The following is a 12,597-nucleotide window of genomic DNA, read 5'->3' as shown; positions in this document are numbered from 1 at the left end:
TGTTTTCCATGTTATGCAAAATGAGGTAGGCTTCAAGCTTTATGCTCATATTTCTGATGTTGAACGTCGAGACTGTGTACTGAATTAAGGTTGATACGACTTACACTATCTGTTTTACCGAAAACAATAACATAAACGTGTATCCAACATCCGGAATCGTTATGTGATGTTTGATATGAAATATTAAATTTACTTTGCACGTATAAGGAAGGATTGTTAAATGTAGTAATCAATACATGCATGTGATTGTGTACGGCTGAAGGGCATTTCGATCTAGACGTTCTTGATACCTAAAGATGTTTATTATAGTGACGTGTCAATAGTTCCCATATAAGATAAGACTGGTAGTACATATAAAGATAACATACGTACGTATGTACATTACAAACGGATTTTTAAATAGAGTAAGTACTAGCCTTTACATATGATTTGACCGCACATTAATTTAACATTCAGTTTTGATAAAGCTTAGCCTGCTTATTTAGTTTGACATGTCGCTTTAATAAGCAATGTACTTATTCAGTATTAAAGCATTAATCCTTCAGAGTAAGAAATATTACAAACACTTAGGTTTTTCTATCCACGAGAATTTATTACCTCAGTCGCATTTGCACAACTTTCGGAATGTTTTTATTAAATTGCTCTTCAACTTTCATTTGATTTAGCTATCCAGCTAAATTGATTCATGCGACGATGATGAGTCTTGCGAAGTCGTGTTGGCACAATGTTTCGAAATCATCTGCTAGTTTCCATCCTTTGTGATAGATATGGCAATTTATTTCATTTTCGTATGGTTTGTATAATAGGCAACAGAAGTAAATTGGTGTTCAAAAACTCATTTATCAGATAACTAGTCCGGCTTAAAAACTAAATAAAGTATAAGAGGAAAACAAAGGAACAACAGCAACACTGAAGTGCAACAAAAACAAACGCCAATATAATTGTGAATTTCGTCTCTGATCTTTAAAAAAATAGTTACACCCGTGAATGGTGTAACTCCATGTGCCATGTTTAACTCTATGTGGCATGTTAATTACATAGTTAAAAACAGATATAAACACAAAACGGAGTACACAGGACCCATCGGTTGCTATGAATTTAAGCAAACAGATGAGCAAACCAATAGCGACGACATGTCCATGCCATATATTTGATATTTGTTTTGCACATTTTGCTGAAGGCATCTATGAGTTGGGTAACAACAAACATAGAAAGTGGAAGAAACAGAGAACCATTGATATAATAAGAGAGCATTGTGACAGGGAATGGAATGAAAGTAAAGAAATGTCGACAAAACAGGGAAGCTTCCATCATTTTGTATGAATAAGCTTTTACCAAGTGTGTGATAGGACATTTGTTATTCATTTGTTTGATGTGTTTGATTCATGCTGTTGATTTTTCATTTGATTAGGAATTTTCTGATTTTTATTTTCAACGGAGTTCGGAATACTTTTTATTTTTACTTTTTTCCAACAACAACACAATAACAATTGTCGTATGACATGTTCTGTGATTAATAATTTTGGTATGTCCATAGGCAAACATGTGGAAGTTATTGCTCCTTTGCATGCTGGGAGTCAGCCATGCACTGGGTCCTGCAGAGTTTACATTATCATCATCCGGACAAATGAAAGTGAAAATTCCTGGTCAGTATAAATAAATTGTATCACTTATATTTTACTATATAATTAGAGGTACCATATTTTAATATATGAATAAGTGGAACATCAATAGTTGTATTTGAATTTGCACTGCACTTTATAATCAGGATTTCAGTCAAAAGTATTCTTTAACAACCCCGAGGTTTATGATCTTGATATTACAAAACGAAGGAAATAGCAAATACTAGAGAGAGATCGGGCGCGTCTGAGGTAGATCGTGAATATACCATTTTTTTACATTATATTCTTTAAGTGATTAAATTGTTGGAAATACATTTCTTTACAGTTGGTTGCAAGCGTTAAACAAAGTAAATATTGAGTACTACTATTTTTTCCTAGTTACTTGTGTGTAAATTGAACCCTTTCCTTCAAAGTTTTCAATTTAAATAGATATTCATATTTTTGTCGGTTGAGTATTTGTTTTAAAAAATCAAGTTTGGAACTAAATTCAATACACCATTTTCTACATAAGGAAATGCATTAAATCTTGTTGAAGTTCGGAATTTTGATTAATTTATTTTTTATTCGGTAGAACTGTCTTTGTCTTCCATTTGTTAAGAAGAAAAGTACCTTCATACCAATGCGTTGCATTTATATCATAAAAACAGGTGACGCGAGTGCACTCTTTAATTGTATTCGCTTTATGTTCATGGAAATGTTTGAGAACGAGGAAAATTGGCACTTAACAAGTTTTACCGTTACCATCATGCATTGTTTCATCTATACGACTTGTGTGAGTCAACCCTCACGAGAGACGTATTTTTCGTGGTTTGAAATAAAAAAAAAACCCAACAGTTAAGTCGTCTGATTTATAAAGATAGATTGTTTTCTCTTCATGATCGCGGAGGCTGGGTTCGCGTGGAGGTTGACAGAGGAGACCATGTGAACAACATGTATATCTTATTTATACTACCTGTGTTTTACTTGTTCCTGTATAATTTGCTTATTTAGAAGGAAATTTGACGTAAACGAATTTTTAACAATCATTATTTTGGTGCTAGGAATGTGTTTTATCTACACATTTATAAAAGAATCGGCTACAAAATGAACTTCGAATGAAACATAATCATGTTTATTCCAAAAAATGGTGTTATCCTAGTATTATATCTTTAAAAGGAAACTCAGATTGCTCATCATGAACGTGTCCTCGAATTGTACTATTGGTATGAAAGATTATTGATTAAAAAATTAACGAAACATGATTGATGAAAACTATCAATTGGAACATTATAAACTATAAATACATATACGCAATTATATATTTGTTTCTAAAATCTAATGTTGATAATGATTACTGGAACACAACATAATTCTCATTCAAAGTTTTTAAACTATCTTTGCAAGACGATACAATTCTTAATTTGTTTTCGTATTAATACTTACTTTTTTCAGAGGATGGTTTTTCAAAAGTTGCCATACATTACAACGTTAATCAGGAATTACCAGGTGTTACTGGGTCAAGATTTGGACATGATTTAGTCACGCCGAATGGTAAGTAATAACAGGGGGAGTATTAGATTAATTATCTCAACCTTTAATAACAAAACAATCAAATCAATTTAAATGAGAGGACAGTGTTCAGTTGAGTTGTTTGGTAATTATAAGTGTTACTTACCCATATTTCGATCCGTGCCTTATATTTTATCTTATTATAAACTTTTCATGAAACTTCATTTTCATTCCTTCTTAAATCAATACTAACCCTTGCATACATTAAAACAAACGATATCATGAATACAATAAATGTTAACAGATAGTTTCATGAAACTCAGTTAAAAGTCCCCTGAAAGATATATTTCATAAATAGTTATCAAAGGTACCAGGATTATAATTTAGTACGCCAGACGCACGTTTAGTCTACATAAGACTCATCAGTGATGCTCATATCAATATATTTATAGCCAAACACGTACAAAGTTGAAAAGCATTTAGGAACCAAAAGTCCAAAAAGTTGTGCCAAATACACGTATGTCTGGTAGTGATTGAAAGAAAACAATTTGTAAATCATTATAGGTGGTTTCTTTGAATGGCAAAGTACTACGCAGGCCAAAGAAGGAGATAAGATACATTATTGGTTATGGGGAGAAAAGGGTGGACAGGGAGAGACACAAACAGATTTAAGCGGCGTTGTAGTATGTAAGTAAAGTAGTTATTTGATATGATGCATTTGTATAGCATAATTGTCTTTTTATTGTTAACTTTGATTCTTTTTATCACGAACAGTGTTTCTTTATCAAATATTTTTCTCAAACCCAGGTGACGGTTATGATATTGGAATTATATGCATTTAAATTAAGGTGAAGAAGGACATATAGTGGTTAATATGAACATTAACCTACTTATACCTTCCTGAGTTTTTATGTACTGTTGTGTGGACCTGCTCTTTTTTTTTGTCGTTGTTAGCTTTTGCCATATCTTTGTAAGCTCTTTTTCGACTTAAGAATGTCGATTGTACCCTGTTTATCTTATGCCTTTCTTATTTAATACTATCTCGATTTTAGCTGATCACACAACTACTCAACAGCCTATACCAAAACCAACTTCTCCTCAGCCGATTGTTACAAACAAACCAGTTGGAACAGCTTCTCCAACCCAAAGCGGAAGTGGTGCTGTAACTTCAAACAGCAACGGTCAAACAGCTGGATTATCATCAGGAGTGACATCGTCTGTTGGAACAGCCGGAAGTATACACAAAGGAAGTCAGACCGGCAGTTCTGGAGGTTCAAGCGGAGGAAGTGGATCTGGTTTCATGGTTGGCGGATCAAGATATCATGGTCCTAGTAAATGTAAGCATACATTAATCATCAGGCACAACAAGTAAACCGTTATTGTTCAGTTCATACTCCTCTAACGGATAATGTAATACAGATCATATTATATACACAATAATGAAATAACAAAAACAATATTACAAATCATAGTAACATACAGAAATGATAATACATATGTTCTTGACAACATAAAACTATATCCTTCTGTAAATTTACATAATATTGTTAGGTTATCTTAAATTGTTGTGGCATTTGACACATATATCTGTGTAAGGCTTATCCTGAAATAGCTATATATAGCTTGAATTTTTATAAATCAGGGCACAACAATGAAAGTTCGTAATTATTCTTTAAGTTTATTCTATATGAGTTTCATTGATTCAACATGATTATAATCTACAAATATTTGACATTTTTCTTTTATAAACAATTTTATGATTTCATAAAAATCTCAAAAACAACCCGATAAAAGGCACAAGGATTAATTGACACAATTATCAAATAGTATAAGGGATTCTATAGTATAGGAAATATGTTTATAGGTTGACAAGACTATACAACACAACTAGGAAAGCCGTGGACATTTGTGATTTTGCTGGTCGTACAAGTAGACATTAGGCATTTTTTGTGATTCTAAACAAAATAATTCTGTTGAACAGAAAGATAAGACCTATGTTTTACCTACTTATACATTTCAGCTAATACAGTTAATTGCACATCGTATCCATGTTTGATATTTGAGGATGATTTCAACACTTTGGATTTCTCTACATGGGAGCATGAGATCACAGCAAGCGGAGGAGGCGTGAGTTTTTGTTTATGATTTTGTATCAACTCAAAATTAGGGGATATGTTTATGCTTGAGCTTGGTAATTCACAACATGAAATATAAAGAATACTATTTTCTTCACTAAGTGACTTGTTTTTTAAAAATCTAATTAGAGTTGGATGATTGGTAATGACGATTGAAACTTTAGCCTTATAAGTTTTTTCCTTTATTCAAAATGATATACATTTTCTTGTAGTAACGGTTTATTAATATAATATATAAGTCACGGATAAGACAAAACGAAAAATGTTATCCCAGTGTGAACATATCATATGCTGTGCATATTTCTGTAATTGTGTTCTGTTCAACGATTGGATTATCTTAAAGAGGGAAAAACAAAACCAGCGACATCGATCACGCGACTTTTTATTCTTTTTTAATAGGTATCATCTATAAACTTATCTTTGTGTTGTAGAACTGGGAATTTCAATACTACACAAATAACAGATCCAACAGTTATACTAAAGATGGGACACTGTTTATCAAACCGGTAATTAAAAAAGTCATAATTTGATTATTTTTATAAATGGAACATCTTCTCTGACTAGTATACATTGAGAAACTGACACCTTTAATGTAATGAAGGAAAACTATTTGAATAACGAAACTTCTCAGGAAAAATGAATGAAATTATTTAAAACTAATACTAGACTTAAGTAAGCGTAAATTAGATAACAAGTAAAGAATTAGCTTTTACTAAGCTGCTTCTTTTCCAACAAAACTTGAAACAGAGCTTTTAGTATGATAAAGATATATCAAATAGGTTATGTTAATTACAATGTATCTTCAACAGACACTAACATCAGATCATTATGGGGAAAAATTTCTCACCAGTGGTAGCTTGGAACTATGGGGTAAGACAAAGTTTACTTATTGTATATTCGATGTTTTATCGTTCAGTACAAATTTCCATGGATTTCATGGGTATAAATAACCACAAATTGGATGTTGAACAAATTACAAAAACTTTATTGTATGCAAACTTTACGCAAAACCACGAAATCATAAATTCACGAAAATGCAAGTTTTCCTCAATCTATGAAAACTGATTAGCGGAGAAAGAAGAGAAATTTGCGTTATTTGTCCATAGCAGAGATGACTCATTTTTATAATTTAAACATGTGTCTAATATTCAGTTCCTTAAATAGTTAAAACGACATCGGTGAATATATTTTTTATAATCTAGTAATATAAATTTTGAGCATTAAATATGCATTTGTTGTTGATAAATTTACGTGTTTTGCACTTTTCAAAAAATATCAAATATGTCATTTGAGACTGCTCAATTTATTTATATTATTCTGTAATTTTAGAATTATAAAATAGGAATTAGCATAGATTAATAGCTATGCCAGCAGTGTCTTTTAAGATAGAATACCAAACAAAAGCTACTAATAATGGCATTTGCCACATTTTAATTACTTATTTATATCAGTCATTACACGTAGCAATAGATGTTCCTTACATTATCTCAAATATATTATTCATTCTTTAGGTGGTTCTAGCGGCGATATGTGTACTAGCAATATGTGGTGGGGATGTAAGAGAGACGGAACAGCCGACCATCCAATAAACCCGATTCAATCTGCCAGATTACGTAGTACCAGGGGTTTTACCATGAAATATGGAAAAGTTGAAGTCGAGGCTAAAATACCTACAGGAGATTGGATATGGCCTGGTAAGTTTTTGTATTGAAATAAAAAAAAACATTGATCTAAAAGAGGGACGAAAGACACCAAAGGGACAGTCAAACTCGTAAATCCAAAACAAACTGACAACGCCATGGCTAAAAATGAAAAAGACAAACAGAAAAACAATAGTACACATGACACAACATAGAAAACTAAAGAATAAACAACACGAACCCCACCAAAAACTGGGGTCTATTTTTTTTTAAATAATAATAAAACCTCAGATTATTTCAATAATAAAAAGCTAGATATCTCCAGAAAATGAAATGCATATGCCATTTTTGTAATCGTATCCATATAACTGTCATTCTTACTGATAGAATGGCATAGAGAGTTCAAATGAATATAAATACCATATAAGAATGAATAAATATTCGTTTTTATACTAGTGAGTCAATCCCACAACGATGTAGAAACTCATGAGACCTCAAGAGGAATTTCAAATCATTACTTTAAAAAAAAAAATGTCATTAACAAACTTACAAATAGTGTACAAAATACAATTGAGCGTTGTAGCAAAATAGAAAATGTTGATTTCAATCATTCTTTATTAAAAATAAATGTGTTTGTTGTTAAAAAAAAACGTGGACCGAGAGAAGTGACGGAGAGGAACATTTAAAGAGGGTTACAATTGTTCTTACATTGGTATAACTTTATCGTAGGTAAAACTGTGGTAATATCATTATTTTACGATAGCTGTAATATGATGTATACTCTCCTATATGATCACATTTTAATTTGCAGCTATTTGGATGTTACCAGTATGGAATGCTTATGGTCAGTGGCCTGCATCTGGAGAAATTGACATTATGGAATCAAGAGGTACAATGTCGATATGTCATACGAAATGATGTTAAACAAGAAATCCCATTTAGTTTGTGTGTTTGCGAGTGGACAAACAATAATTTGTAACGTTTGGGTGATATGTGCCTTATCTTGTCGACAGACAATCTTGTATAGTTATTACTTATTTTACACTGGAAAATAAGTAAGTTGGTATGGATTTATAAGTAGAACAAATTGTGTGAAAGACAGTGAAAAAAAACTTCAGAAATATTCAATTAATGTTGATTTTCGTCTCTTGTATTCTAAACAAGCGATAAATAAATTGCGGCGTTTGCACCTTTATGCAAAATGAAAGCGTTAAGAAAGCATCGAATGAAGCTTTTCTTTTAGTTATCTTAATATCTTATCAGGTTTTACAAAATGGTTTACCCTACGGCGCAGCATATTATTAACATAAGGTCAGTGGGTGTACTTTTCACAGTTACTGGTAGTTATGTCTCTTTAAATTTATAAGAACAACAGACGTTCTTGTTCTATAATAAACATACATGCTGGACACAATTAACAATATTTAAATTGTGCTTTTCTACACAGACGTGACATAGAGACGCGGACTTTCTTACTGAAAATATATGAAAGTTCGGAAAATAAAGTGTTTATTATGTGATATCAAGAATCATTAAGGTCGACACCGAGATTTCCTAAAAACTAACAAAATAGCCGGTACGATATATTTGTTACACTGTTTAATAGAACTAATATTTCGCTGGCTCCAGCCCCTTATGGATAGGACTGAACCCGTTTATATCGTATTACTAGCACACTATTAAACTTATAATATTAACTAAATATTGTCATATAGTATTTCTTTAAAGAATTACATACAGACATGACAAATAATTTCTGAATACTAGAGTTTTAATCTTTGTTCTAGGTAATATCAATTACCATGATGATAAAGGCGTGAGCCAGGGTCACGATTCCGTTGGTAGTACACTTCATTTCGGTCCAGGATATCCATTCGACCCATATGAAAAAGCACATGGAGAAAAGTAAGTACCATATGATAAAAGTATTGAATACAGGATTAAACACATGAAAGAATAAACATTATGTAAGAACCAAACGGAGTAAAATAGGTTATAGGAAAAGTAAGTACAAGAAAGTTAGCCAGCAACTAATATACACAGAAAAGTATTTCACACTGAAAGACGTAAAGCACACATTAAGAACAGAAATAACTAGTACCATGTTTAGAAAACAAAAAGTGGCGCTACATGTGTAGCACACGGGAAAAAAAAGCAGAAGATAGGGTACACATTCAACTGATTAATCGACAAAAAATCACAACATCATGGCAAAAACCAAAACACGACGAAAAGACATATAAAGGTATACAGAACATAACGTGAAAAATAAAGACTTAGCAAAACTTCCATCTTAGTAACCAGTGTGGTATTTAAGTATGACAATCACAGGATAGTTTGGCTTTCAAGTACTAACATTGTAGTAATTGTATTTAGCCTTTTTTAAAAACATTGTATTTCCGTACATAAACATATTAATACTGAGCGAATATCAGATACTGGGAGTATATCATGTTGTTTTGTGTAAGAGTTGCTTTACTAAAATGTTTATCATACCGTTTACCTTAAATCACTGCCTGTATCTCATTTAGACACTTGACAACTGGAACCTTTTCAGATAGCTTCCACAAGTTTGCAGTAGAATGGGATGAAACAATGATAAGGTAAAGTACATACATTTTTATTTACTAAATATGATAACAAACTGTTTTACATTTTAATCACAATAAGGTCGTTGATTTTTTTAAATGACAAGTCTTTGATATTTTCAACCATAATAGACTACTTTGTAATCTAGATAGGCAGTTCGATACAAGCACAACGTGAAGGAATCGCCTACAAAAAATTAATTATAATTCGTTTAGACAGTTCTAGATTTAGCAAGGTTTTTTTTCCCGTTTCATCTTTTAATTACTCGGAGAACCCTTTCCTTATTAACTAGAAGAAAGATATCTAGTTAACATACAAAGATGATGAAAAATCATTTTCATTTTAAGTTATTCATTTGAACATTCTTACACATTTAAAAAATATATTCAATAATTTCAATTAATGTTTATGTTTACATACAAAAGTCCTTTGCTATTCAATTACTTAGATCGTATGATCAGGTGTTTATACACATTATTACTGAATTTAGATTTACAATTGATGGAGAAGAAATTCTTAAAACTGTTCCTCCACAAGGCGGTTTCTGGGAGTTAGGCGACTTTGATAAGAACGCACCAGGAATGGATAACCCATGGCGTGGATCTTCAAAAATGGCACCCTTTGACCAAGAGGTAAATTTAGTACAGTAGAAATAAGAATGCTTAGATTTTTGTATATACTACTATCATGAGTAAAAGATCGGTGTTGTTATCTGTTAACTACTACTTGATAATTTAATTTAATACAGTGTTACGAAAGATAGGTGTATGTGTTCAGGATACCGTTAAAGATTTTCTCGTTTCAAACCTCATTTCTTTTGGAAATGTGAACTGTAAACTGAGATTGGTACATATATAACTGAGAAACAATCACTGCGAAGAAAAAAAATGTTTTATTTGATAGTTTATTAAATATTAGCTCTATAAATTATAAGTATGAGCTATTCACCATTATTTCATGAATAAATAAACTCATCATAGATACCAGGATTAACTCTTCTCTAATAAATGATATGTTATTTCATTATAATCTTTTAAATTACTGCAATGTGCGATCAAGTTAAAATGACTGTGCATGTATTTTATTTGCATAAAAAAAAAATCTATACAATTGACGAATTTGCTACAGTATGATTTGAAAATAATTGGTTTACTTTACCTTTCAGTTCTATTTGATTATGAACGTTGCTGTTGGTGGTGTGGGTTATTTCCCAGACACATGGAGAAACACCCCTAGTGGCAAACCATGGAGTGATAAATCTGATTTCACCACCAGAGATTTCTACCGTGCCAAGAACCAATGGTACCCGACATGGAATCCTGACAAAAATGATGGGGAAGATGCTGCACTTAAAGTCAATTATGTCAAAGTCTGGAAAATGAAACCATGAACTTGACTATATTTATTTATAATTAAAATGTGATTTTGTATTCGTGTGTGTTTATGAAGACTACTTATACTTATCCTCGGTTTATATTTACATAAGCAACACAATGGATGCCATATGAGAAGCAGGAATTCCATATCCTTTCGGAGTATCTTATATCATCCCCGTTTAAGGTGGTACCCAACACTTTCACTAAAATTAATTTGGCTCCTTTAATTTTCATAAAATTTTGACAAAGTATTTACTTTGACCCTTTTACAAAAATATAAAAAAATCAAAAAATTTGAACCAAGCGTTTTGTCAGAAAAATAAGGCTGGTTATATAGCAGTTTGACCAACACTTATTTTGATCATTGAGAAGCTTTATATTGCCTTCACAACGCAACGTAATTAAAACGTTAAGCTGGTATTACAGAGTTATCTCCCTGTAGTGTTAGGTACCACCTTAAATGCAGTTCTTGTTTCTCATTCATCTCTATGTGTTTTGTTTAAAGTTGTTTGTCTATCGGTCTTTATTAACCGTAGCATTGTCATTTCAGTTTATTGTCGACTTATGATAGATACAAGAAGATGTAGTATTTATGTTGAAAATGAAACCATGAACTTGGTTACTTATCTATAAATAAAATGTGTTTTATACTCGTGTGTGTTTATGCAGACTAATTGGACTTATCATCAGATTTATAGTTGTATGAGCAAGACGATGGATACCACAAGTGACAGTCTCTGTGTATCCTTTTGGAGTACGTGATATCAACCCTGGCTTAAATTGAGTTCTTGTGTCTCAGTTTTTATTATCTATGCTATGTTTTGTGTAATGATGTTTGTCTATTTGTCCCTTTTTTGCCGTGGCATTATATGTTTATTTTCGACTAATGAGTTTGCATGTTCATTTTGTATCTTTTGCTTACCTTTTTAGCTTTTTAGATTAAAATTTAATAAAAGATCCGTAAAAAACAAAAGAAATAACTTAATTAACAGCATTGTATCACCACTTGGGTGGCCACTTATTTAAAAAAAAACATCCTCATCTTGATAATGATATTTTGTAATTTTACGAATAATTTACGATTGGGAAAATATTCGGAGGGTTTCTCCTTTGATTGTCATATATTTCATTTTTAATATTATTGAACATAAAGGGTTCTCCTCGTCCATTACCTTACAAAGTTCTTCATCATTCGTATTTCGATTTTTAATGTAATCACTTATGTCAATTTTCAAATGGTGCGTCAATGAATGCTTCCTAAAAAGTAAAATACCCAAAAATACTGAATTAACAGAAAAATTCATAAAGGTAGATTCCTAATAAAAAAGGCAAAATAAGAAGCTCAAAAACATCAATGCAGTCTCATCATTTAATATAAATTTTCAATTTAAAATAAAAGAAACAATTATAAGATATCTATGTTTCTGATATATTTTTTCATACTTACCCTTTACTTCTTGTTTTAATGCCTCTTCTAACAAGACAAGTATCAAATGTTAACAAAATCGAATACATAACATAATTATCCACCATTTTCTACATTAGAATATGCCAGTACCAAGTCAGAAACATGACAGTTGTTTTCAATTTGTTTTGGAAATAACCTTGTCAAATGGCATAATCAAAAACTCAAACACATCAGACGATTGGATAAACATTGTCATATTCCGGACTTTAATTTGTTCAGGTATCATCCCGTGCCGGTAATGGTTGCATAAAATTCCATTATATTGACAACGATGTGTGA

General features: G+C 31.5%; 1 protein-coding gene across 1 annotated transcript; it reads left to right on the top strand.

Annotated features, from left to right (window-relative positions):
* The first annotated feature begins 261 nt into the window (after positions 1-261).
* Positions 262-10,904, top strand: LOC134728272 (beta-1,3-glucan-binding protein-like). The gene is made up of 14 exons (XM_063592819.1): positions 262-404; positions 1,538-1,646; positions 3,054-3,152; positions 3,675-3,797; positions 4,163-4,447; positions 5,131-5,237; positions 5,677-5,751; positions 6,055-6,115; positions 6,757-6,939; positions 7,697-7,774; positions 8,673-8,790; positions 9,417-9,488; positions 9,965-10,106; positions 10,640-10,904. Exons 1-14 carry the CDS (start codon positions 375-377, stop codon positions 10,862-10,864), a joined length of 1,707 nt encoding a protein of 568 aa, XP_063448889.1. The 5' UTR covers positions 262-374; the 3' UTR covers positions 10,865-10,904.
* Positions 10,905-12,597: the final 1,693 nt, after the last annotated feature.

This window comes from Mytilus trossulus, chromosome 8 (assembly GCF_036588685.1).
Source record: "Mytilus trossulus isolate FHL-02 chromosome 8, PNRI_Mtr1.1.1.hap1, whole genome shotgun sequence".
In the NCBI taxonomy this organism is placed as follows: domain Eukaryota; kingdom Metazoa; phylum Mollusca; class Bivalvia; order Mytilida; family Mytilidae; genus Mytilus; species Mytilus trossulus.
The sequence above is the reverse complement of the archived record's forward strand: the minus strand, read 5'-3'. Positions and strand labels throughout refer to the sequence as shown.

Bases quoted from the DNA above. Each gene is read 5' to 3' on its own strand.
- LOC134728272 (XM_063592819.1), top strand. From the start codon at position 375: ATGTACATTACAAACGGATTTTTAAATAGA. The intron at 3,153-3,674 runs GTAAGTAATAAC...AAATCATTATAG, and splicing joins TGATTTAGTCACGCCGAATG to GTGGTTTCTTTGAATGGCAA. The intron at 5,752-6,054 runs GTAATTAAAAAA...TATCTTCAACAG, and splicing joins GGACACTGTTTATCAAACCG to ACACTAACATCAGATCATTA.